General features: G+C 38.7%; 1 protein-coding gene across 2 annotated transcripts in view; it reads left to right on the top strand.

Moving 5' to 3' along the window:
* The window catches only part of CACNA1D (calcium voltage-gated channel subunit alpha1 D), a 387,489-nt gene that overhangs the window by 248,964 nt on the left and 111,505 nt on the right, over window positions 1–27,020 (top strand). For both annotated transcript variants that reach the window (XM_089522716.1, XM_089522725.1), the window contains exons 12-23: window positions 2,075–2,235; window positions 3,246–3,471; window positions 3,651–3,858; window positions 8,349–8,469; window positions 10,280–10,394; window positions 12,756–12,825; window positions 13,609–13,678; window positions 13,765–13,909; window positions 15,723–15,852; window positions 24,459–24,518; window positions 24,599–24,658; window positions 26,367–26,473. In XM_089522716.1, coding sequence (XP_089378842.1) covers window positions 2,075–2,235; window positions 3,246–3,471; window positions 3,651–3,858; window positions 8,349–8,469; window positions 10,280–10,394; window positions 12,756–12,825; window positions 13,609–13,678; window positions 13,765–13,909; window positions 15,723–15,852; window positions 24,459–24,518; window positions 24,599–24,658; window positions 26,367–26,473 — 1,473 coding nt within the window. The remainder of the gene's footprint in view (window positions 1–2,074; window positions 2,236–3,245; window positions 3,472–3,650; window positions 3,859–8,348; window positions 8,470–10,279; window positions 10,395–12,755; window positions 12,826–13,608; window positions 13,679–13,764; window positions 13,910–15,722; window positions 15,853–24,458; window positions 24,519–24,598; window positions 24,659–26,366; window positions 26,474–27,020) is intronic.

Below are 27,020 nucleotides of genomic sequence, written 5' to 3'. Positions count from 1 at the left end.
AGCTTATCTGTCAAAGGCCTGTCAATTTGAAAAGATATTTTCCTAACTAAAGTTTTGGGTTCAGCTCATTCCTCTTTTTCTATCAGTGTGTTTGTGGGAAATTCCTATCAAGAAAAAGTACCAAGGTCCATCCATATGAGGAGTGTTGCTTTTAGAAATGAGACATAAAATGTATGTGTGGCTCTGTTTAAGAAGAACGGGCTAGACAACGTAACTGTTACATGGATTTGTAATTGGTTGACCGGACGAACCCAAAGGGTGCTCAACAATGGCTCCTTTTCATCCTGGAGAAAAGTGACCAGTGGGGTCCAACAGAGCTCTGTCCTGGGCCCAGTGCTATTCAACATCTTTATCAATTACTTAGATAACAGAATTGGGGGTATACTTATCAAATTTGCAGATGACACCAAATTAGGAGGAGTAGCTAATACCCCTGAGGACAGGATCAAAATTCAGAATGACCTTAATAGATTAGAAAGCTGGGCCAAAGCTAACAAAATGAATCTCAACACGGAGAACTTAGGGCGGAAAAATGAAATGAACAGATATAGGATGGTTGACACGTGGCTGAATGAGACTACGTGTGAATGGGATCTAGGAGTCCAAGTAGAACACAAATGGAACATGAGTCAACAGTGCGATGCGGCAGCTAACAAAGCCAATGCAATTTTAGGCTGCATCAATAAAAGTATAGTGTCTAGATCAAGGGAAGTAATAGTGCTACTCTATTCTGCTCTGGTCAAGCCCCACCTGGAATATTGTGTCCAGTTCTGGGCACCACAATTTAAAAAGGATGTTGAGAAACTGGAGCGTGTCCAAAGGAGGGCTACCAAAATGGTGAAGGGTCTGGAAACCATGCCCTATAAGGAACGACTTAGGGAGCTGGGGATGTTTAACCTGGAGAAAAGAAGGTTGAGAGGTGATATGATAGCCCTGTTTAACTATTTGAAGGGATGTCATATTGAGGAGGGAGCAAGCTTGTTTTCTGCTGCTCCAGAGACTAGGACCCAGAGCAATGGATGCAAGCTACTGGAAAAGAGATTCCACCTCAACATTAGAAGGAACTTCCTGACAGTAAGGGCTCTTCGACAGTGGAACAAACTCCCTCGGAGTGTGGTGGAGTCTCCCTCCTTGGAGGTCTTCAAACGGAGGCTGGTTGGCCATCTGTCGGGGATGCTTTGATTGAGATTTCCTGCATGACAGAGGGTTGGACTGGATGGCCCTTGCGGTCTCTTCCAACTCTATGATTCTGTGGTTACTCATGTAATTGGAGAAACAAAAATACTGATATATGGATAATGTATGCATGTATTTCCACTCACATTTATCCTTTGCAGATTCCATGTACTTTCATGTTTCAATCAGTGTTTGCTTGAACAACACAGTATAATCTGTATCAACAGTTCCAGCAATGGGTGTGCCCCAAACCTAGCAGTGCCTACAGGTTTTTACCAGCTCATTCAATATTTGGTTTAATAATCTGAGCCAGAGGTACATGGAATAAATGTACAAATTAGTATAGCTGAACTGAAAAAATATATATACATGCGTAACCACAGAATCATAGAGTTGGAAGAGACCTCATGAAACTGAACCACTAATGACTCAGTGGTAGAACATCCATTCAGAGTCAAATGCACCCTGGTCATGTTTGGAGTGGAGTGCTATGATGTGGCCTATCTAGGCTCCTGTGGAAGAAAGTTCTGATGCTCCATTTGTTTTAGGATGCAGCTGCCAGAATGCTTATTGGATGTGACAAATCACAGTGTATAATGGCAGCAGTTTATTTCACATACTGGGTTGTCAAGTTTTACTGGGAATCATTTCAAAGTGCTAATTCTGGCTTTTAGCAGAGAACTATTTACATCCTTTACAGACTCGACTGTCCCTTTAAATCACTAATTCTCAGATGTCCTTTCTCCCTGTGTTACGGTGACTGGGCATGTGGGCATGGTCCCTCCTGTGAAACTACCAAGATAGTGGACTAAGATATCCTTACCAAGCAGATTTTTCTCTTACCTAATTGTTCTAAATTAAGTCTATATTATAATGCCTCCACTGTTTTAAATTTTAGTCGACGCTGGCGACGATGGAACAGATTCAATCGGAGAAAATGCAGGGCTGCTGTAAAATCTGTTTCATTTTATTGGTTAGTGATTGTACTCGTCTTCCTGAACACATTAACTATCTCATCTGAGCATTATGATCAGCCTGATTGGTTGACACAAATACAAGGTAAAAATGAAATACTTATTTTTAAAATGTCATGCAATAGCTAATAGAAATTGAGTGTATACCTTTATTTTTTAGCAATTCTGTTGTTTTTATGTGCCTTCCAGTTGTTTCCACTTTATGCCGACCCTAAGGCAACCCTGTCATGGGTTTTCTTGGCAGGTTTCCTTAGAGGAGGTTTGCCATTGCTATCCTCTGAGGTTGAGAGAGTGTGACTTGCCCAAGGCTTAAAGTTTATATGACCGAGCCAGGATTCAAACTCCAGAGTCATAACCCAGTGCTCAAACCACTGTGCCATGCTGGCTTTAGTAATTCTATGTTGTATAAAATATGTTAGTTGTCTTAAACAGAACCTTGGGAAGAAATTAGATAATTTTGGGTACCATATAGGTTTTTACTAGAACATATGTGTATTGTAGTCCACAGTACATTTTCTATAGCTTAGATTGTAGACTTGTGGGCTGTGGGCTTCATTTGTTTGTCACAGTTATGCATTCCCCTATATGCAAAGGGACCTTGTAGCACCTTTGAGACTAACAGTAGTCCTTGTATTACAATAACAACAGAAGTTGCTTCTCCATGTTAGCAGATTATCTAGAAGGGATTGCCACTGCATCATATAGGGATTCTCCTGATGGTTTTTATCAGTTGTTCTCAGTGCATAAAATTACCAGGTAGTCCTTAAGTTACAGGAGGCAACAAGACAGGCCTGTCATATGCTGAATTTGGTGCTGAACACCAGGGCTTTACTAACTTTGAATCATGCCATTATTAAACATATGACACATATGTTATTTGTTATATGAAAGCAATGAAAAATTGACTTTGACATTTTATTGCCTGAATTTCTTTGATTGTAAGTAGTATTTTTGGTAGGTATATGCAGTATCATCCTGATTTGGGGAAAAGGATTAGAGATGAAATTAGAAACAAAACCATTGCTTGCTTTCTGCACAAAATGAATCAGAGGCATATACCTCAATATAATTTTCTGATTTTTTCCCCACCTGCAGATATTGCAAACAAAGTTCTTCTGGCCTTATTCACCTGTGAAATGTTAGTAAAAATGTATAGTCTGGGCCTGCAGTCTTACTTTGTGTCCCTTTTTAATCGTTTTGACTGCTTCGTGGTCTGTGGCGGCATTGTTGAAACCATCTTGGTGGAGTTAGAAATCATGTCACCCCTGGGCATTTCAGTGTTTCGCTGTGTTCGTCTGCTCCGTATTTTTAAAGTAACCAGGTAAGAGGAATTAAAGAGTGATACTTGTTAGTAGTTTGTTTTGTTTTGTTTTTTGTTTTTGTTTTACTTGCTGCTAAGTTTTATTGACACTTGTATGATCCGCAGCTCTTTCGTAATATTTCATCACGCACTGTTCTTTTACAGTTTTTTTTTGTTAACACACGCATTTTAATTTATAGGCACTGGACATCCCTGAGCAACTTGGTAGCATCCTTGTTAAACTCAATGAAGTCCATTGCTTCACTGTTGCTTCTGCTTTTCCTCTTCATCATAATCTTCTCATTGCTTGGAATGCAGCTGTTTGGAGGCAAATTTAATTTTGATGAAACTCAAACAAAACGGAGCACCTTCGATAATTTCCCACAAGCTCTTTTAACTGTATTCCAGGTAAATTTCTTTCACCCACTATAAGACATTTTATCTTTGAAAAACAAAAGTGTCTAAGTAATCCTATCTCCTAAAAAAACGCCCCAAATCACTATCACAACAACTTATTAATTCTGTTTGTGTTAAATAGCATTCTGCTCATTAAAGTCAATATTCTGGTAATTTCTGCATCATTTTGTATCATCTGTTCATATCATGTATTCAATCTATTTATGCAACATAGCTTTTATGTTAATGTCATAAAATTAAGTTGTCTTTGTTCATCCAAAATTTAACTTTAAAAAACAGAGTAACTGAATGTAAATAAACAAACAAAACGAAACAAACAGAAAACATTCCCTTATGGTTAACTGTTTAGGCTTCACAAGTTTAAAGGTTGTATCTTGATATATTAGCCAGGCTTTGGGCTGTGAGCTAAACGTTATTCATATATGCAGCAAAGCTTCTTTCTTTCTTTGCTCTGGGTGGAATCTACCACTTTCCATCCATCAGTATACCAGATCCCTGAGAGCCATGAATTCTTTTGTCTTCTGCAGCCTTCCAGCCTCTCTCCAAAATCTGCTGTAAAAGCTGGAAGTGAGCCTTCCAAAGCAGATTGTAAGGGGTTATAGCATGGAAATAGAAGGAAATGCTTGGTTCAGTAAATGGAAATCTGATTATACAACATATACATATAAAAGACTTACTAGATTGCAGGTATTACTGCTTTTTAAAAAAATATATTGAAAGCATATCATAATGATAGAGTTTACTGTATTTTTTTAAAAAAATCTCAAAACATATTATTTTAAAGGAAATTTCCTTTAGTTTCACCACTTTTTGTGCCAGAATATGCCACTAATGCTGTTGTGTCTTAAGAATTAGGGAATTTACACAGCCATTGTATAATTGGCACAGCAACTGGTATCTTGACATTTTTTAGATGTTGCAAAAATTATGTAGTTCTATGCAGGTTATCTTCCAAGTTATTATGAATAGGATGTTAGCTTTACTGGACAGCTCTGTGCATATTTATTTAGATGTTAATACACTGAGTTCATTAGATAATATTTCAAATAAAAGTAAATTAGTGTATAGTTAGCTGGATTTAAAATATTTGAATGTACCTGATTTGTTTGTTTGGTTGGTTGGTTGAAAAGATTATAAGGAAGTATTTAGTTGAAAAGGTTACAGGAAGATATTTTCATAATGTCTGATATCAGCATGAGTATCTTTTTGGCTACAGATAAATAAATAAGGAAGTTATTTTTGATCTTCATGATCTTGGAATGATAAAAAAGGAAAAGAAAATTATATCTTCATCCAGACATTACAAACAATGTCTGAAATGAAAATTAGCCTTCATATTAGAAAAGATTGTATATGAGTTAGCCTTTAAAGAGTGGAAGCACATTTTTTATCTGTTGTAGTTCTTTTACTGGGGCTGAAATGCATTTTCATGATATTGAGATCCCATTGCATGTGACTATGGAGTTTATTACACAGGGCACTTACCGCTGCCCAAACGTTGCCCAAGTGTTTCCCAAATGTTTCAGGAGCGCCAGAGGTGAGATCACCTGTCACGCTTCTGAAACGTCATAGACGCTTCCTGCTTTCCTTCTGTCGCAGAAGCATTCATGGGGGAGCCTCAGAAAGGCCATTTTTATTAACAGGATTTTTTGTTAATAAAAATGGCTTTTCTGAGGCTTCCCCACAAACGCTTCTGTGACAGAAAGAAAGCGGGAAGCCTCTAAGATGTTTCAGAAACGCGACAGATGATCCCACCTCCTGAAACATTTGGGAAATACTTGAGCAACATTTGGGCAGTGGTAAGTGCCCTGTGTGATAAACTCCAGTGTCAATACAGTTTGACTCTACTTAGTGGTACGCTTTACCATATTCTGCAGTGTGATATAAAGAAGGAACTGAATTTATTCTAAAAAGGTGAAAACAACATTTCCAGCAGTTCCAGAAAACTTTGTTCTAGCATTTCTAGAACTCAAGAATCCTGATTCATATTTGTAAATTATGAGTGGCCTGAATTCTAGAAACATTACACTTTTTTGCAATGGTTTTCAAAGGGACTTCAAAAGGAAATGGCTAGCCTACTTCTGTTTGTTGACTACATTTGAATGAGGTCTTACTTCTTTTAGACTACAACTCCTAGAACCTCCTGCTTCACATGTCCAGTGGCCAGGGTTGCTTGGTGAATCTAGGAATTGTCATCCAAAAAGCAGCAATAAATACAATAGGGTCTATTGCTATGTAAATAAAGCCTTGAGATCACCATCTTCCCCTTTCCCAGTCTTTTGGCATAATTGAGAGGAGAGGAGAGGGAACTTTAACTTCTATTTTTATTTGATTGCATTATGCCATTATTCCTGACCCAGACAGACTATGGTATATACTCAAGTATAAGTCAACTTTATGTATAAGTCGAAGGCAAGTTTGGGGGCCAAAATTATGGATTTTGCTATGACCTGTGGATAAGTCGAGGGTAAAATTTAGGGGCATATAGCAAAGGATCTAAAGAATGGAGCAAAGCAAAACAATGTCAATGAACTTATAAAATTCTAGCAGATATAACTCTGTGCTTATTCTGGATGGATGAGAGAGTAGAAAGGGGTCAGTGCTTCATGTATTATACTCTTGCTTTTCACCAGGAGATGGTTCCTTATTTTAAATAAGAGTTAAGCTATAGTACTTACATTGACCCATGGATAAGTCAAGTCAGGTTTTTTGGGTCAATTTTTTGACCAAACTTTTTATACTTATATATGAGTACATACAGTAATCTTGGCTATGTTTTACTGGGGCTGAATCTGCAGTGCAGTAATAATGTAATTTGACACTGCTTTAATGGCTATGGCTCCATCGTATGGAATCTTGGGATTTGTAGTTTGTTGTGCAGGGTGACCAGATGTCATAACCACAAAGGAGGATGGAACACCACAGATTGTAGGACATTCAAGAAAAATGTAACACATTACCAAATTAAATCTAAAAACACTAACAGAAATATAAAGTCATGCTCCTTAGCCTTGCTGAAAATGGAGGACATTTTGAAATTTTTCATGAACAGAAGGTAGAAATATAGGACATATCCTGGAAAAGGAGGATGTCTGGTCACCCTGTTGTTGTGGCACTAGAGTTCTCTGACAGAGAAGGCTAAATACCCCACAAAACTACAGATCACAGAATTCCATAGTATTGAACCATGACAATTAAAGTGGTACAAACTGCATTATTTCTGCAGTGCAGATTCAGCCTGAAAGATGCCATTCTCAGTTCTTTTCTAATGCATCTGGGTTGATTTTAATTAGCTGTACTTAATAATCTACAGCGTAGACACAGTACAAATCTCTGGTTAATTAAAAGTAGAAGAAGCTTGTTTCTGATCTCCTCTTCATAGACACATCCGAAAGGAGAGAAGAAGCACAGAAGCCTGAGCATACATAGCTTGTCATTACATCACAATGGAGATGTACCTGCATTAGATACTTATGATAAAATAACTAATCCAATAATTTGTTAGGTGTTCAGTGCTCCCATGTTTTTTAAAATCCTGTTTTTAAGAAATGGTTCTATATAATGTTATCACATGTTTGTAAAATTATCTGTTTAATAATAATTATCACTGTGCAGTCGAAGGCTTTCATGGCCGGCATCCATAGTTTTTTGTGGGGGTTTTGCGCTATGTGGCCATATTCTAAAAGAGTTTCTTCCTGATGTTTCACCAGCATCCATGGCTGGTATCTTCAGAGAATTCTTTGAAGATGCCAGCCACAGATGCTGGTGAAACCTCAGGAAGAAACTCTTCTAGAACTTGGCCACATAGCCCCCAAACCCCACAAAAAACTAATAATTATCACTCTTTCTTCCTCACGCTAACCCATTGATTGGTCAGTTTAGAACTGTTAGAGAATAATGGCTAAAACTGGAAACCAGGAACCTACCTGTTAAAATCTCATCTTTGCCACATAGTCACTTAGTGACTTTACATAAACCACTGTTCTGCTGACATCAAGTCACCTGTGTCCAATGTTTACATTATGAAGACAGTAGCATTGGCTTAACTTGTTACTGTTATTCTCAAATTGTGGCAGTGTATACCAAGAGCTTTAAATACCTTTAATGCACTACATACAAAGTGTTAGTACTGTGTTCATGTGTATGCAGCAACTGCTGAGATCTCTACAGATAAGAAATATCATGGCAGACCCTAAATGTTCAGTCAAGCAACAAATGAAAATTATTTAAAAATGATTGCTTTCATCCATCTGTGCAATTTAAAAGAACTTTAGATTAATAAAACTTGATCAACTAATTTTTAATTTTTATGTAGGAGCATAAAATAATAGAACAGAATATTGTTAATTCTATAAATTTAATGAATCACAAATATTGTTTGGGATTTGTAATGAGATATTTCTTTCTATGCTTGGAATTAAATGAAAATGTTATCTGTTAATTTGTTATGTTCATGCAGTAATAAGACATCTGCTTCTTAGATTCTAACAGGTGAAGACTGGAATGCTGTTATGTATGATGGCATTATGGCATATGGTGGTCCATCATCATCTGGAATGGTGGTCTGTGTATACTTCATTATCCTCTTCATCTGTGGTAACTGTATCCTTTCATTTAAAAAAAATCTAGTTAAAATGTAATTGTGTTTTTTTAGAACATGAGTAAGTATTTAAACCAGCTATTCCCATCTTCACATACCTCTTCACACTTCAGAATAACATACGGAAAGATTCCATTCTTCTTGTCAGTCATTTTTGATGTGTTGATTATGTTGCTGGCTAGTATACTGAAGATTATAAGAACAGAACTTGAACTTCTATTTGAGTAGGAAATACATACTGAATCTGTAACAAATTTGTCATTTTGTATGCTCCTGTTGAGTGTTCCAGGTAACTAATCCATATGCTGTCTATTTTATTCTCTGTTTCCCTGGTTTTGTACCTGTATGCAACAGACACATCACATTTCATTGGACTAATCATGCTTCGTCCTCATTGGGGTTTTTTTTGGTGCATATTTTACCTGTTTTTCTCCCTTAATAATTTTTTTCTGTTGGTGCTGTTTTGGATGTAAAGCACTCACCATTCTGCACCTAGGTTTCCTATTAGCATACATTCCTTTTAAGGATGATGTAGAATTTCATCTGGTTAAACACAGGGATTATATCTCCTCTTCTTGCAAGTACCATCAAACCTACTTGAAGCATCATTTGTTCCCATTTTTTGCTTAATGTGGATATGAATCTGGAATTATTCATCACCAGTTTATCTTTACCATATGTACAGTTTTGTGAACTCTTACATGTTAATTTCATTTATTTATTGTTTGAAGTACCGTAAGTCCCTATTAAATTGTTCCCACTAAGTATTTATTCTTGTCCACTTCCTGCTATATTATCATGGGTTGAGATAGCCATAAAACAAGGTTGTACTTCAGCCACCAAAATGAGCTTCCCCACTCATTTTTTTCTGCAAAAAGAGGAAAACTGCTGCTCCTTAAAGCCTCTGAGAGCAATTATTCTTCTTTATAAGAAAGATTACCTCTCCCACACTTTGTTTCCCACTCCCTAGAAAGGGTTTTAAACCAGAAGTGGCAGGGCTCTGCTCCACAGCAGGTCCTAGAGAAGAGAACTGGACCTCTGGAGCTTATCAAACATAGAAGAAGCATTCTGTTTCCAAAGTGCCTAGCCAGATGCCTATGGAAAGTTCATAAGCAATGCATATGGCAAAAAGCCAAAGCAGTCATATTGTGTAGAAATTTATTTGTCATTTAATTTGCAAATACTCTATATCCATTAATATTAAATGAGGTCTGGGAGCCAGCTTGGTGAGTGATTTGAAAATTCAACTACAACTCTGGTTTGAGTCCCTGCTCAGCCTTAAAAACCTAATAGGTGACCTTGGACAAGTCACACTGTCTCACCCTCAGCAAAAAGGCAAAAGCAAACTCCCCTGAATAAATCTTACCAAGAACCACCCCCCCCCCCCCATGATAGGCTCTCCTTGCAGTTGCTATAAATTGTAAATGACTTGAAGACACAGCAACAGCAAAGTATATTAGCTAGTTTGTTGTTGTTATTTGCCTTCAAGTCATTTCCAATTTATGGTGACCTAAAGCAAACCTGTTATGGGATTTTTTTTTGGCAAATTTCTTCTGAGGGGGTTTGCCATGGCCATCCTGTGAGACTAAGAGAGTGTGACTTGTCCATGGTCACCCAGTGGATTGACATGGCCGAGTGGTGATTTAAACCCTTTTCTCCAGAGTCGTAGTCCAACACTCAAACCACTGCACCATATTGGCTGCATTAGTTAGTTAACACCCTGAATTTAAGAGCAAGGAATTTATATATTTTCCTGTTGACAAGGGATAAGTTTCCATAGCTGTGTAGCATCCTTAAAATGTTCTGAATTAGATATCTTACTAAATGTCTTCTTGGCCATTGCGGTGGATAACCTAGCAGATGCAGAAAGTCTAAACACTGCTCAGAAGGAAGAAGCAGAAGAAAAAGAGAGAAAGAAGACTGCGAGGTATAGAGGAAATGCACAGTGCATGCAAACATTCTCACCTTTTGTTTTTCTCTTGTGATTCCTTTGAAAGAATCTGAGACACTATACATTCTGTGGAAGGTTGTTGTGAACCGTGAAAGTCCAAAATCCATAGTTTGATATTATTATTATTATTATTATTATTATTATTATTATTATTAACCTTTATTTATAAAGCGGTGTAAATTTACACAGTGCTGTACATACAATCTTTTTAATTGGACGGTTCCCTGCCCTCAGGCTTACAATCTAAAAAGACATGACACAAAAGGAGAAGGGAAAGGTGGTGGGGAAGGGGCCTCTCTAGTAGGATAATACATATAAAATACATACAATACAGGAAATGATACAATAAAACAGACAACAAAAGAACAGCAAAAAGCAAGTGACAATTATGCAATGCCTGGGAATGCTTCTCTGAACAGGATGGTCTTCAGCTCTGTTTTGAAGCTGGTTAAAGAAGAGATAGCTCTTGTTTGCGGGGGAAGAAGGTTCCAGGAATGAGGGGCAGCGAGTGAAAAGGGGCGAATCCGAGATGGGGCAGAGGAAATCCTGGGCTGGGACAGCAGACCTTGACTACCAGAACGGAGGGCCCTAGTGGGAAGGTGACATTTTTTTAGGACAGCCAAATAGACACTGAAGTCTATGCAAGCTACCATGATTTTGGTGACCATTTGGTTGGCCTAAGTAAAGGTATTACCACAATATGGATTTTGGAATTTATCTCATGGGCTGTATGAGAAAGTCCAGTCACTCTTACAATGGTACACTTAGATTACAGTGAAGTTTTAGAAATGTTTGAAGCAGTACTTTCAGTTCTAAAAAAAACATTGCCATGTCATGTTCAATTATCCCACTAAAGTCAGTCTAGTTTGTGAGAGCCAGTATGGTGGTGTGGTTTGGGCATTGGACTAGGATTTGGGAGAACAGAATTCAAATCCCCAGTTAGTCATGTAAATTTGGGCAAATCACACTCTGGCATCCTCAGAAGAAAGCAAAGGTTACTTCCCCCACCCCCCAACAAACCTTGCCAGAAGAACCACATGAAAAATTCACCATAAGTTGGAAACAATTTGAAGGCACATAACAACAAGCTTAGTTTGTGAAAATATATCGTGTTTGAATTCACTACAGCAATTTAGCTGTAGGAATCAAACTACACATGATGGGGACAGAACTGTTCATTTCAGTTTTCAGGTTGGGGTGTTCAGTATTAAGAAAAAAATATAGGTGGGCAAGGAGCTAATAATCTGCCCACTTCTAACATCCCCCGAATTCCATCTGCTGCCATCAGCTATTGGAGGAAAAAGTGATAATCAGGGAAGAGACAGTTGGGTGGCAATCCATGTGTGATGCAGGGAAGGTTTATCTCATCCTTCCATCTAAACATCAATTTTGTTCTTGAAATTGGTCAAATGTTTAGGCCACTTTGTAGTAGGTAGTAGTTTGCAGTCACAATGCAATTTCCTCTCTGTCTATCTATGGATGTGTAAGTGTATGTGTATCTATATTTGTATCCTGCTGGAAAGGCTTTCCAAATAACTTTCCACATCAGTTTAAAAAAGACAAGACACATCCTGCCCTCAGGCTTATGATCTAATGAGGCACAGCATAAAAGGAAAAGGGAACAGGGAAAGAAGGAAGAAGACTCAGGCACGAGTGACAGCTGGAGAGAAGCAAAGCCTTTAGGGGAGCTCCACTCATGCTGCTTTTCCTGCATGGCAGTTGTGTGTGTGTATGTGTGTGTGTGGTGGGGGAGAGGTACTCTTTCCCTGTTTTGAGACAGTGTACACATATATTTTGCAGTCATGTGCTTTGCTAAGCCAAAACTGGCAGCAAGCTTGCCACCAGGGTACGATATACAAATAGGTACATACACTGTCTTCATACGTTGACAGTTTTACATTGGTTTTGCTTTAGGTTTAAAAGCACTCCTAATTCTGGTACTAAGACTGGACTGCTTAACCCAAAGGAGAAGGTAATATGCCTCCCTCCATTGCTCCATATATTATCTTCTCCATGCAGATGCAGGCTGAACTAGCAGTTAAAACAGTTATAATGAGACAGGGTTCTCTACAGTAGAGGCTCTATGACACTTTTAAAGCCTGTTTAGTAGGTGAGGGACAGGCATGCATGGCACAGTCCTCCAAAAGAGGAGAAAGGCCAGAGGCCTTAGAAGGCATAGCTGTGGGGCTGTGACATCTGACATGTTGACATGTATTTCAGTGTGTAAGTATTCTATGTTGCCATGTAGTCTGTGTTTTTATTTTTAATAGAACCAGTAATTGACCATCTGAGTAGCTTTATTTCCCACCCTCCTCCATTTCTTGTCTTGTTTTGTAGAAAAGAAAGTTTGGATATTAAAAAGGGGGACAAACCAGAAGGTGATCAAAAGAAGGCCAAGGATTCTAAGGTACTTTACTTCTGTTCAAATTTACATACTGAATATTCAGCAGTTTATGAATACTTTGGGTCCCAATATTGGGAGAAAAGTGGGATACAAAGTAATATAATAAATAAATATTTAGTACTGCCCTCTACTACTCTTTGTTCACTTGTCTCCACATGTGACTGATGTTTTTACTCTATAAAGTTGTTAAAATATACTGTTTTCATATATGTGAGATAACTGTAGCCTCTTCGTATCAAATCTCAAGGCCACAAACTCTCCAAGCAAAGGCAGCTTCTTCTTGTATTGTTGTGTTTAGGGTCCTTTCTTGCCCCCCATACTCTGCATGTCCAGATGCTAAGTCAACTCGTTTTTGCAACTTGACTGGATATTTTATGAGCTGCTAGCTTTTACAAGGAGATTTTCATAGTTCACATTTTGTTAGTAATATATATATATATATATATATATATATATATATATGATAATAATGATAGTTCTGATGATGATAATGATGACAGTGATGCTGCTGATGAATACACTTATATCCTACTCCCAATAGTGGGACTCAAGACAGCTTACAAAATATTAAAACAAGTACATATTAAAATACTATTTACTATTTCTGTTAAAGTTTAAAGGAACCAGAATAATGCTCTCAGACCTATCCTGAGCTATATAGGCCCTACAAGAAGCTGCAATTCTGAGCATTTTCAGGGTAGGGGAGGGAGCTCTGTATGACTCACTTTAGTGTGTGGAATCAATTTTTATTTACCATCAGATGTGTTCCCATCGTTATTACAATAGGTTACTATTAATGAATATGGAGAAGCAGAAGATGAAGACAAAGATCCTTATCCACCTTGTGATGTTCCAGGTAATTACTTATGTATGTACATTGAGAGGAAAATATATTATTTAATTTAATTTAATTTTATAATTAATGAAAATTTCAATTTAAAGTAGGGGAAGAGGAGGAAGAGGAAGAAGAAGAGCCAGAGGTTCCAGCTGGTCCTAGACCCCGAAGAATATCTGAGCTTAATATGAAGGAGAAAATGACACCAATTCCTGAAGGAAGCTCTTTCTTTATTTTCAGCAATACAAACCCGTAAATACACTTTTATGAACAGTATTCGAACAGATTTGTATTAAATAGGGATACCTCAAGAGTAGCAAAGCTTTTAATAATAATAATAATAATAATAATTTTTATTTATATACCGCTATTCCAAAGATCATAGCGGTGAACAGCAAGTAAGCTAATTAGCAAGTAAGCTAATTTGCCCCCAACAGTCTGGGTACTCATTTTAGTGACCTCGGAAGGATGCAAGCCTGAGTCGAGCTTGGGCCTTTTGCTGGTCTTGAACTTGCAACCTTGTGGTTTTGAGTGAATGGCTGCAGTACAAGCATTTAACCACTGCGCCACCAGGGCTCCTTTTGTTGGCTTTAGCTAGAGGAATATTGAATGGCTAACCATATGAAGTCATTTCTGTTGATGTATCATGTCTTTGCTGACTTCTAGCAGGGTGATGAAATACTTATGCTTGTAGGCCTACCAAATGATAAAATATTGCCTGCATAGCATGACCTTATTAAAGGCTGTATCTGGTTATCTGTAAAGTTTTCCAATGTCCCCTTTCCATAAGATATACATACACATGGAGCTCTACAGACCGCCCCCAAGGAGTGGTTCCCTACTGCCCCTTTCAGTGTCAAATTGGGGTCATGGCAACTGCATGCCACAGCCCTGATCCAGCACTAAAAAGAACGGCAAAATGCTGCTGCTTTTAGCTCCAGCAAAAAGGTGCCCTTGCCACCATGGTGTCAGCTTTTTGCTGCTCCTGTGACGCAGCATGTCCAAACGTTGCACCCAAGGAGTGCTGTGATGGCCCCCGCCATGCAGTCTGGTACACAGCATCAGGGTGTGCAGCATGTGGATGCCATACCCCCATTCTGCCCCGAGGCTGGTTGGTCAGGCCCCAACTGGAATATTGTGTCCAGTTCTGGGCACCACAATTCAAAAAAGGATGTGGAGAAACTGGAGCATGTCCAAAGGAGGGCGACTAAAATGGTGAAGGGTCTGGAAACCATGCCCTATGGGGATGTTTAGCCTGGAGAAGAGAAGGTTAAGTGGTATGATAGCCCTGTTTAAATACTTAAAGGGATGCCATATTGAGGAGAGAGCAAGCTTGTTTTCTGCTGCTCCAGAGACTAGGACCAGGAACAATGGATGCAAGCTACAGGAAAAGAGATTCCACCTCAACATTAGAAGGAACTTCCTGACAGTAAGGCTGTTTGGAACACGCTCCCTTGAAGTGTAGTGGAGTCTCCCTCCTTGGAAGTCTTCAACCAGAGGCTAGATGGCCATATGTCGGGTATGCTTTGATTGAAATTTCCTGCATGGCAGGGGGGTTGGACTGGATAGCCCTTGTGGTCTCTTCTAACTCTATGATTCTATAAGTGCCAGTCTGTTTAGCCTCTATGCCATCTCCTATATGATATTGTAGAGCCCTGGTGGCGCAGTGGTTAAATACCTATACTGCAGTCACTCACTCAAAACCATAAGATTGCGAGTTCAGTACCAGAGAAAGGATTCAAGCTTGATTGAGGTTGCTTGACTGAGGTCACTAAAATGAGTACCCAGATTGTTGGGGGAAATTAGCTTAGAGTTGTAAACCGCTTAGACACTGTTAGTTCAGTATGAAGCAGTATATAAAAGAAGCAGTTTGTTTTTTGTTTTATACTTTCCTGACATACCAGCATTGATTTTTTGATGAGCACACTTTCCAGATGAACAATTACATTTTTTATTAAAAAAGAAAGAAGATATTACAAATTAGGTTACTTTGTTTATATACTTCACAAGCAGTTAACTTGACAATTGTAATGCCGGTGTTCTCTTTTCTTATTCTGTGCTACAGGATTCGTGTGGGATGTCATAGGCTAATCAACCACCACATTTTTACCAATCTCATTCTTGTCTTCATCATGCTTAGCAGTGCTTCCCTTGCAGCCGAAGACCCCATTCGCAGTCACTCATTTCGAAATAACGTAAGGAAAAATAGACTTCACAAAAGGATCTGCATGCTGGATTGTTTTTAAATGTGGCCTTCAAAACAGGAAGAAATAATGAATGATGATAAAGAACTCACATATGATATTTAAATAAAGCTGTGTGGGGTATTTTTGTAAGGATATTAAATGAACTAGGAAGGGTTCAGTTACAAAGATAACTCAGAGACGTTTTATAATTCAAAATTATTTTTCCAAACTGAATACAGTACAGAGATAGTATTCTGGAAAGTGTGGGAGGGTGTTAGTTCACTTACCTCTTGCTTGTGGTACTTCTGTGGGCATCTCATTGACTCTTATGGGAACAGAATGGTGGTCCTTTTGCACTACATAATTAGAGATTATGATTCCACTTTACTTGCTCTGGCAACATCTGATGGAATCCTGGGATTTGCAGTTTATGGAGGGGTATTTGGAATCCTCAACCAGAGGACATTAATGCCTCATGAAACCACAGATCCCAGGATACCATAGATTTAGCCATCAAAGTGCTATAATTGTACAGTGTGAAAGGGTCCTTATATGAAGTAGGTTTTCTGTCTGATCCCGCTTGACTCTTCTTATGCTCTGACTAGGAAAAGGACCCAACTATGTCTGAGACCAAGCCCATTGTATCACCTAGCATTCATTTTTCACCCCTCTATTTATTTGCTTGGTTTCAGTCTGCTTTAGCCCAGTCTCTGCCATTTTGTCTTCCCTCTCCTCACTCTTCCCATCATCTAAATTCTGTTCTTCCTTGTTCTTTCTCCCTGTGTGTCTGTGTGTATGTAAACCCTACAGTATTTGTTGGTGGTCTCGCATCTAAGTACTAACCAGGATTGACCCTAGTTAGCTGCCAAGATCAGATAAGATCTGGTTCTTTTATGGTATTTAAGCTCCCCCACCCACCCAATGATTATTCAGCTTTCCCTTCTCCTAGCTCTCCTCTCCACCCTTATTAAGCACCAGGAGTTTTTGCCTTTCAGATGCACTCTTGAGGTTTCCAATTATTTGCTATTATGCAAATCATGCAATGAGTTATTAAAAGTTTGACCAGAACACCTCAGCCACCTAATTTTGTACTCAGAAAATTTACAGATTAGAAAAATAAATTTGGGGTTTCTTTGCTTCTTTGTATGTAATATTGGGGTGCACAACCTACACATGTTTTGCGCCCATTTTCTTTTCTACTTTTCTTTCTCTGAGTGCTTCTGTATTTTTAAGAGCTACAGGAAATGCAGTTGTAGATTTCCTAGGAAATCTTCCTAGAAATGGGAACACAACACAAGTTTGGTATCCTGTTTGAGTCATCTAGGATTATTTAACTTTATTTAACAGCCTCATGACCACATTCCATGCAAAGTGGGAATAATGCTACTGACTACTTGATTCAGGATCTCAGGGCTCAGCAATCTACATTCCACAGTCTTTCAGCTATGGTGAAAACAGACATATTTTATTATTATACAGTGTGCCCTTGCTTTACGTGGGGATCTGTTCCGCCCCCCCCCCCCCCGATATAAAGCAAATAGCGCATATGCTTGAGCCCCATTGAAAATAGTTCCGTCATATAAGCTGAAAGCCGCATAAAAGGCACCCGTGTATGATGCGGGTGCACTGTAAATGATTTGGTCGTAAGGTGATTTAGCCTCTTAATTCTTTTGTAGTGAAGGGATCTTGCGGGGAGGGGGAGGTCACAGTTACAGTGCTAATTATATTCAGGATGTAGTAAGATGCAAGTTTATTAACCAGAAATTCCATCTGTGAAAATCCAACTGAAGTGGCCACTGTGTATGCCTTTTCTCTTTGAAAAATTATAATTTGTAAAAATGATGGGGTACAGTTGGCCCTCTGTTTTGCGGGGATTCAATTCCAGATCCCTCCCCCCCACAAAAACAGAGGCTCATGCATATTCAAGCCTCATAGGCTTGAATGGGGCACGCCCCCACACATGTGGCCTGGGTGCACATGCTGGGCACACATGCCATTGGAAATAGCGGAAATTGCCCCTCCATGGATATCCGTGGGCGCGGATCCCAGATCCGCGAGTTAGGAGGGGCAACTGTATTTCAACAAGGGTGAGTACATATAGGAACATGCCTCAACCTAGTATCCATTGGATTTATTAGACTACAGTTCCCAGTGTTCAATATCCTTCTACTGCCTTACTAGGTGACATCAGTAGCTTTTCATTCTTTTTCAAGCGTTTGATGAGTTTAGGGGCCCTGTTGAGGGAAGTACTACATGGAACTGTTTAAATATAGATGCCTTTTGGATAAATGACTCTCCCAGACCTGTCTGCAGCTTTGTTCTGCTGATTCGGAAAGTCTGTTACCTGGTGACTGAAGATGACACAACAGGTTACAGATAGATTTTAATTAAGCAAAATTAATTAGTCATGTTACTGCACCAATGACTACTAAAGAAGCACAGGGAAGGGACTGTATCTCCCGGGCAGAGAGAATCCCAGGTTCAAAATCTGCTATCTCTAGTTAAAAAAGGTAAGATAACAGGTGATATGAAGGATCTTTGCCTTTAGTTCCAAAGAGCCATTGCATATCAGAGTAGACAACTGAGCTGCTCTAAACCTAACAATGCCCTGTGTTCCTCACATAAATTACAGTACAGTATAAATAAACTACCTGTCTGTCTGGGGTCTCTCCCATCTCTTCTGGCTGAGAACCTTTACTCTGCTGCAAAACTATGGCTCCTGGTTTGTTTATCTTATTTTTTAGTTTTCACTGCAGAAGGTATATGGGTTCCCCACAGCTTCTTACAAGAGGACTCCATGGGGAGAACAAGAGCAATGACTGCAGCTGTCAGCATTTCTCTCCAGGCAGACTTATATAGAAGCAGTTCTAACATTCAGAGTAAACAGTTATTACAGCCCTCATGGGAATGTGTCATCTCAGAGTGTAAGCAGGGGATCATATTATATCAGTGCTGTCTGTGACTTCCATGTCTCAGGGGCAGCGAATCCATTCTAGATGTTGCCTTACAGTAGCTGAGGCAATTTACTGCAGGCTTTAAGGAGTGATCCAGAATGTTCAACCTATTTTGGAAAAGGGGGTGTACAAGTTATGTAAAAATTGGTCTAAAACCCAGAATGATTCATTACTCCATAGCCACAGAAGCCATCAGCCACCACAGGTTTGTATAAACCTTTGAGTGAAAGGCTCCCTGCATGTAATTAATTTAAATAAACCAGTCTTGAAGCATAACATGTTTACAGTCACTTATTATTATTATTATTATTATTATTATTATTATTATTATTATTATTATGGCTAGGTTTACCAGCAAACCTAACAGTGTCTAACTACCACCTAGCAGTATTTTTACTTTGCCCTGAAGAATCACTGCAGTGAAAGAGCTTTTTAATTCCTAACATTTTAAAAGTCAATCCCATTGAGGCAGCAAATGAGGTGGCCTGTAAACAAAAGGCAAACTAAGAAGTAGTCTGCAGAAGAATAATATTCAAGAGTCACTGCTTTAGCACAAAAGGGGCCACAGCATTTTCTATCATTTAAATTAGATACATAACACAATGCATACTGCAGTATTGTGCAAACCCTAGTATAAATCTCATTTCAAAATTCTACTTTTCCTCTTGTGTTCCTGCTGAGGGGTTATTTATTTATTTATTTTGCTGTTATGTCTGAATTCTATAAAAGGGTAATTTTGGATCAACTCCGTTTATTCATTATGTGGAGAAATATTGTAGCACCCTTGTGACCCCTGAAAGAAAGAAGTTGGAAGCATGAGCTTTTGTAGTCTTCAGTCTACTTCCTCAGATGCATTTAGATGTATCTGAGGAAGTAGACTGAAGTCTACAAAAACTCATGCTGCCAACTTCTTTCAGTTAGTCTCAAAGGTGCTACAAGATCTCTCTACATACTTATTCTACAGACTAACACAGCTATATCTTTGAATTCTTCCATTTATTCATGTCTGTCTGCCTGCCTGCCTGCCTGCCTATCTACCTATCTATTTATCTGTGCATGCCAGTTGTATGTTTCATTTCAGTTAATATGTTTGAGGTGTCATCCTGTTGATATATGTAAGCAAACAGTTTGCACATAATAAAGTTCCTATATTTTGTATTTGTGGTAGAAGTAATTGTTTAAGCAATAAGATATTTCCCCCAGTAATTGTACTATTTTTAAGTAATACAGCTTCACTTTACATGTGCATTTCATTCACTTTAAACAGACTAACAAATGAGACTAGCACATTTATTTCTTTGCTTACTTTATTTAATAGCTTTCTCCCAATATGGGATCCATTACAGTCTGTAATATAAGTTAAAACCAAATACAGTTATAAACAATAATAATAAAGGTGGGATACAAACCGCCGCTTTGCGGCGCTTCCCCGCCGCCGCCGTTTGCTCCGCGCGGGAGCTGCAGCAGCCAAACCGCGCAGCTCCCACGCGGAGCAAAAAAGAAGCTCCATTTCAGAGCTTCTTCTTGTGGCGCACTGATGATGTCGCGAAGCGCCGCTGGCGCATTCGCGGTGTCATAGGCGCCGCGACACGTCTGGACGCTATGCGTCCAGTACGTAAAGATGGCGGCGCCCATGTGGAAGGGGCGCCGCCATCTTGTACGTATAGGATACGTACTAGGGTTAGGGGGGTGCGGAAGCACCGCCCCTTCCTAACCCTAGTACGTATCCTATACGTACTATATGGCGGTTTGTATCCCGCCAAAGAAACTTTATTCTTATACCCCGCCTTTCTGCTGCAGCAATCAAGGCGGCTTACATGACTAGAATATGTTGAAATAATACATACTTTCAATAAATAAATTGACACCACCCCCTTTAAAACAGGATTAAATACAATACAATTTAAAAATTAAACCTGTTCAAATTACAGCAATTTTCCAGTAGAGGCAGTGGTTACATAAAGTAGGGAGAGTAGAGAAATTAGATTGAACTATTCTGGGAAGGCTTGCCGGAAAAGATCTGTCTTGACAGCTTTTTTGAAGCTGTCTGGGCTGGTCATTTGACGGATCTCCTCCGGCAAGGCGGTCCATAGTCTGGGAGCGGCAGCAGAGAACATCCTCTGGGAGGTTGCCGTTAGTCTGGTTTTTATGGGTTGCAATAAATTCCTCCCAGAGGACCTGAGGGTGCAGGGTGGATTGTACGGAAGTAGGCGATCCCTTATATAGGTTGGACCCAAGCCATTTGGGCTTTAAAGGTAATCAACAACACATTGTACTGCGCCCGGAAACCAATAGGCAGCCAGTGAAGAGATTTCAGAATAGGTGTAATATGATCACTTCTAGTTTTACCAGTGATCAGCCTGGCTGCCATGTTTTGTACTAACTGTAGTTTCCGGACCAGATACAAGGGTATCCCTATGTAGAGTGCATTGCAGAAATGAAGTTGTGAGGTTACCAGTGCATGCACTACAGTTTCTAGGTCCCTTCCTTCCAGGAAAGGGCACAACTGACGTATCAGCCAGAGCTGATAACAGGTGCTCCTGACTGTTGCATTCACTTGATTTATCACGTTAAGCGATGGATCTAGGAGCACCCCCAGACTGCAAACACAGTCCTTAAAGGAGAGTGTGACCCCTTCTAGGACTGGAAGTTGCAACCCAGTACCTGATTTGGGAGTACTGCAAGTACCTCCATTTTGTTGGGATTCAGCTTGAGTCGGTTTTTCCTCATCCAGTCCATTACTGCATCAAGACATTGATTGAGGGGAGAAATGCTCTCTGTCGTCATGGCTGCTGACCGAGTTATGGAGAAATATATTTGGGTGTCATCAGCATACTGATAACACCCTGCCCCATGTTTACAGATTATTACTCCCAGCGGCTTCATATAAATATTGAATAGCATCGGGGACAGGATGGCACCCTGAGGGATGCCACAATTAAGCTCCGTTTTTGAGGAGCAACAGTTTCTGAGCATCACCCTCTGGAATCTGCCTGAGAGGAAGGAACGGAACCACTTTAGTGCAGTGACCCTAATTCCTAACTCTCTCAGGCGTTCCAAGAGGATGTCATGATCTATTGTGTCAAATGCCGCTGAGAGGTCTAAAAGCACCAACAGGGTCACACTTCCTCTGTCGATACCTAGACGAAGGTCATCAGCCAGTGCAACCATGGCACTCTCCACCCCATATTCTGTCCTAAAGCTGGCTTGAAATGGATTATCGGTTTCATCCAAGATCACGTGGAGTTGAAGGGCATCTGCTCGTTCTATCACCTTGCTCAAAAATGGCAGACATGATACTGGCCTATAGTTTTTCAAATCCAGGGGGTCCAGGGAAGGCTTTTTCAGGAGCGGCCTAATGACTGCTTCCTTTAAACATGTTGGAACATAGCCTTATCTAAGGGAAGTATTGATGACATTTTTGAGAAATGCCATCAAGGCATCACACACACACACCCCGGACGGCCAACCATGATAGGCAGGGATCGAAGGGGCATGTCGTCTTCTTCACTTTTCTAAGGAAAAACAATGTATAAGACAAACTTTTCAAAGCAACTGAATAAACAACCATATTCAAAATATTAGTTTAAAATGGTTGAAATGTCAGTTACAACATAATAATGTTGATTTTTTAAAAGTATATCCCAATTAAAAGACCTTCTATAATGGCCAGTTAACAGTCATAAGCCTGGATAGGTAAAATATTTTTTGCCTGCCAAAGGAAAGACAGCAGAGAAGGGGTACGTAGACAGATCTTGTAGCACCTTTGAGACTAACTGAAAGAAAGAAATTGACAGCATGAGCTTTTGTAGACTTCAGTCTACATCCTCAGATGCATTTGGAAGGGGTAATCTTAGCTTCTGGGAGTGGAAATTGCATAGCCTGGAAACAACCACTGAGAAGGCCCTCTCCTATGTCCTCACCTGGGATGGTGGAGGGCCAAAAGAAAGCCTTCCCCTGAGGATCTTAAAACTCAGACAGAAAGATACAGCCTTTCAGATGGGCTGGAGCTAAGCCATAATGTAATGCCATACTAGTAGAACCACTTTGAAGAATGTTTTAGGGATACTGTGTGTACATACAGAGGGAAGAAAAAAAATCCTACATGTGACTTTGGCAACAGAAGGCTTACTTAGAATAATTTTATGCATTCAAGGTTGGTGTGATTTTATTACATGTAATCGTCAAAACATTGTTTTTACTGTGTAAATGATGGTACCATGGTACAAATGTTGACTATGCTATAATTTAAATATGCTGCTATTCTTTATACCAGACCTGTGACCAGAATGTTAATATTCGCCATCCAGCATGCTTGCAAGTATGCTTTTTCCTGGGTATGCTGTGCTTAATTGGGAATTGCATGGGCAGAGTGGTGTCACGTAGAGTTTCATGGAGCCGTCTTAGGAGTTGCTGCACATGCAGCCAGGACAGGATAGGTTATTGTTTCCATAATGCTGATTCTGCTGGAGATATAAATCAATTTTTTAACTTCCCTCTTTATTGAATGGAGACAAGGAAGACAAATGCAGGTTGCTTATATTTCCAAAAGAGCGACACGACACACTCAAAGATGAAAGCACAAAGCAAATCTGTTGGGCTTTACTGTTCTGAATTGAGGCTCTTTATAGCAGACTTCTTATTTTAGTGTTAAAGAAATGTGCGATTTCAAAATAGCTTTCAGCAGCAGGTGAATTGGGTCGTCTTGAGCTTATAAAATGTGCTTTGTGTATATATGTTATGGGGTCTGAACAGGTTGTAAATGTAATAGGAATATTAGTCATTGCAAAGTTTTCAAGTGTAATTTTTGAGGGACTACAACTTCTAGAATCCCTAGCCAGGATGAATGCCTTTTTATTAGAATTGCTCAAATGGATGTCAGTCTGTAATGTTTGCTTAGAGTTAACATAACCATAGAATTCTACCTGTATGTCTTTTAGTGAACATATACAGATATCACTTCTGCTCACGCTCATGAACATACAAGGTTATCTTTAAATGTTTGCTCTGTGATCTATGCCAAAGAGAGTCTATGTTCTGAGAGAATTTTTGAACTATCTGACTATAAATCCTGTGTGGGAAATAGGACATCAATATTATTTAAAAGATAAGAACCAAAACAAAATAATGCATTATTTCATTAATATAATTGTATGAAGTTCTGGGTGGTTATTCCTTAACTGTGAGCAGTATTGTGTATTTACCCTCTTTATAGAGATATTACAATAAAATAAATAAAGTGGGAAAATATCTCATTTAACTCCTTGGGTGTCATCTATACTGAGGAAAGGCAGAATGTTGAAGTAAGTAGATTTAGAGGAGAGATGGGAATCATGTAGCCTTTTAAATTTTGTTCCACTATGACACCTTACAGTGCTGGCCAGCATAGCTGATGGTTCAGAATGCTGGGAGTCCAGCAACAGCTTAAGAGTTACATGATTCCCCACTCCTGCATTAGAGAAAGGATACTGCAAACATGTGAGCCAGAGTAACTATGAAGGAATTTTCAATGAAATAAATAGTTACTGTTAACAGCCATTGTACTTGGATTTTGTAAATTTCCACTTTTGTTTTTATAGATGTGGATGTGGGCAAAGTTATAAATTCTGATATATCATTTGTAGATGAATTTCTTACTGTGGCACATATTATGCCTTGCAGATACTTGGTTACTTTGACTATGCTTTCACAGCCATCTTTACTGTTGAAATCCTGTTAAAGGTAATTAACTGTTAATTGATCCTTGTTAACTATGACACAGCTGTAGCAATAATGTTTGTAACTTTTTGTTTACCTTCCAGATCCTAGGGTATGCAGATTATGTCTTCACTAGTATGTTTACATTTGAGATCATTTTGAAGGTAACAGGTTTATAAAGAAGTTTGCTTAAAAGGATTTTTTCTGTGTGTCACCTGCCAAGAAAAGGCACTTGAAGTGTTTCCGCCTTTTCACTCAGCAAGCAGAGCTAAACTCTTTTTTTTTTATCCAAAGGATACTTTTTTCCATGGGCTTTAGTCCTTTTTTAAAAAACCTTTGGATGCATGTAGAAGCTACTTTTTATCATCGCATCAGTCCGACAAGTCACTTTCTCCTTTTTTCTACTTCCGGTTTGTCAGAAGGAAAAATATTTCACTACGCATGAGCTTTCCTCCTCCCTTTTCTGGCATTTCAAAAAGAAAGATCTTAAATCTTTTAAAGGAGGAGCATGTGATTTCTCATTTCTCTTTCTGAACTATATATTCACAGAGCTGAAATAGTAGATCACTATTTTCTTGCAAAAGAACTTGCAAGATACTGTGCCCCTTTAAAAACATACTCAGATAACTTTATCTTGGATATACATTTAAATACATGAAGAGGCATAGCCATGCCTGCTTAAATGTATTGCCCATGCATGAGTTCAGAATTAGTATTTTAATGTATAGTCTGTGTACTGATTACAAAGAACATCCAGCAGGGGTACTCAGAATTCTGATACATAGTTGAGCCTGGCATACTAGTCACATAAATACTCCTGAAGTATAATTGCTGCTGAAGTGACACCAGTGAACCTTTGGAAAATGAAGATGTGGATACACATTTTGCTACGTTCAAGGCTGGAAACTTCTCATACAGCCACATCAGTCCTGAGTCACTTATTGAGTTAGCCATGACATGTAATGTTGGAGTTTCTGGTATTATAAGAATCAGTACATAAACTTTACATTTTCAATTGAGGATCAAACATAACAAAAATCTATTTCCTACTTAATTGTGTGTTCTTTTTACAGTGCATTTTGATTAACACTATAATGTCACTGATTTGGCTGTTTACAAGATATGCTCAGTTTAATATAGGCTGTGGTTTTTGTTATTTATAGGTACTGTTCCTTACAGACAGTTTTCCAGTTGTTATCCTTTGAAAATGTAATGCGAGGAATACTGAAATTCTCTGAAACATTTTTATTGCTTCTTCTCTTGATCCCTGTTCTTCTGCTAACATGGGTCCCTCCAGAAAATGAGGGACTGTTTAGAATGCTATTGGGAGCTTTGGAATAATGAAAGATACTGAACAGAGAAGAATGAGTAGTATAACTACAGTTTTCCCTCATTCTAGTAAATGCTGTACTGTGCAACAGCCATTTCAAATGGATGTGCCATAATCCAAATTGCATATGAGGAGATATCTGATGCTGAACAATGATAATGTTTGAGAGTAGTGACTTTTATTTTGGTGGATTTAACTGCCTCGTTACATTTTATTTGTTGATAATCACCGAGTTACTGATAATTGAAGATATTTATGTCAATTAGAAATACACAGTCAAAACAAATATTTTAATATTGGGGTGTTGGCTTGGGGTTTTGTTTTGTTTTTGTTTTGCTGTAATCCGCCTTGATTCCTCAAGGAAAAGGCGGAATATAGATAAATTATATTATTATTATTATTATTATTATTATTATTATTATTTTGGTAAACTGACTGCTTGAACAATCAAGATTTGTTGACTGTAGACATCTTGTAAACAGCCTATAGATGAATGAAAAAGAGGAGAAACAAAGGATAAACTCTGGCCATTCTGTTTTTAGCTGACAGTTTTTGGAGCATTTCTTCATAAAGGATCGTTCTGCCGGAATTATTTTAACTTGCTGGACTTGTTGGTAGTGGGTGTTTCCCTTGTGTCATTTGGCATTCAGTAAGTACTGCAGAAGAAGTTTCTTTCTATCTCTCCCACTCTCCTGTTTGGTAGTACTACTTTTGTTTTCTGTTATATTCATCTGTGCTGTACACATAAGCAGTACCCATTGGAACCAGGTGACTACCCAACTTCTTTGTCATCAAGTGCTATCCCAGGGGATCTGAGACCTAAATTTCCATGTAAATAGAAATTAGTTGCCTGGGAACCATTTTTTTTTATTCTCAACCCTGCATGGGATAGACCAATTGGTTCTGGTGTCCCTGTTATATGTGTGCTGTTTTTTGTTTAAGTGTTTATTTAATTTTATGGGATTTTTTCATATTTAATTGATAATACTTCATTGTCCAGGGAGTATTTTAATTGTACTGTTTTAACTATTTTGTTTGAACCCCTTTGAGAGACAAAAATAGAATCCATGAAAGACTAAAAAAAAAAAAAATACAACAATGCAGATAGATGAGGTTCTCAAATCACTTTTAAAAATGTTGGCACATGGGAGGACATTATTGTTTTTGTTTTTTAAAATAAAATTTAAAAAATAATG

The sequence above is a fragment of the Sceloporus occidentalis genome, unplaced genomic scaffold, assembly GCF_023333645.1.
Source record: "Sceloporus occidentalis isolate IW3139 unplaced genomic scaffold, rSceOcc1.0.p SCAF_1, whole genome shotgun sequence".
NCBI classification, from domain to species: domain Eukaryota; kingdom Metazoa; phylum Chordata; class Lepidosauria; order Squamata; family Phrynosomatidae; genus Sceloporus; species Sceloporus occidentalis.
This window is presented reverse-complemented; position numbering and strand designations above follow the sequence as displayed.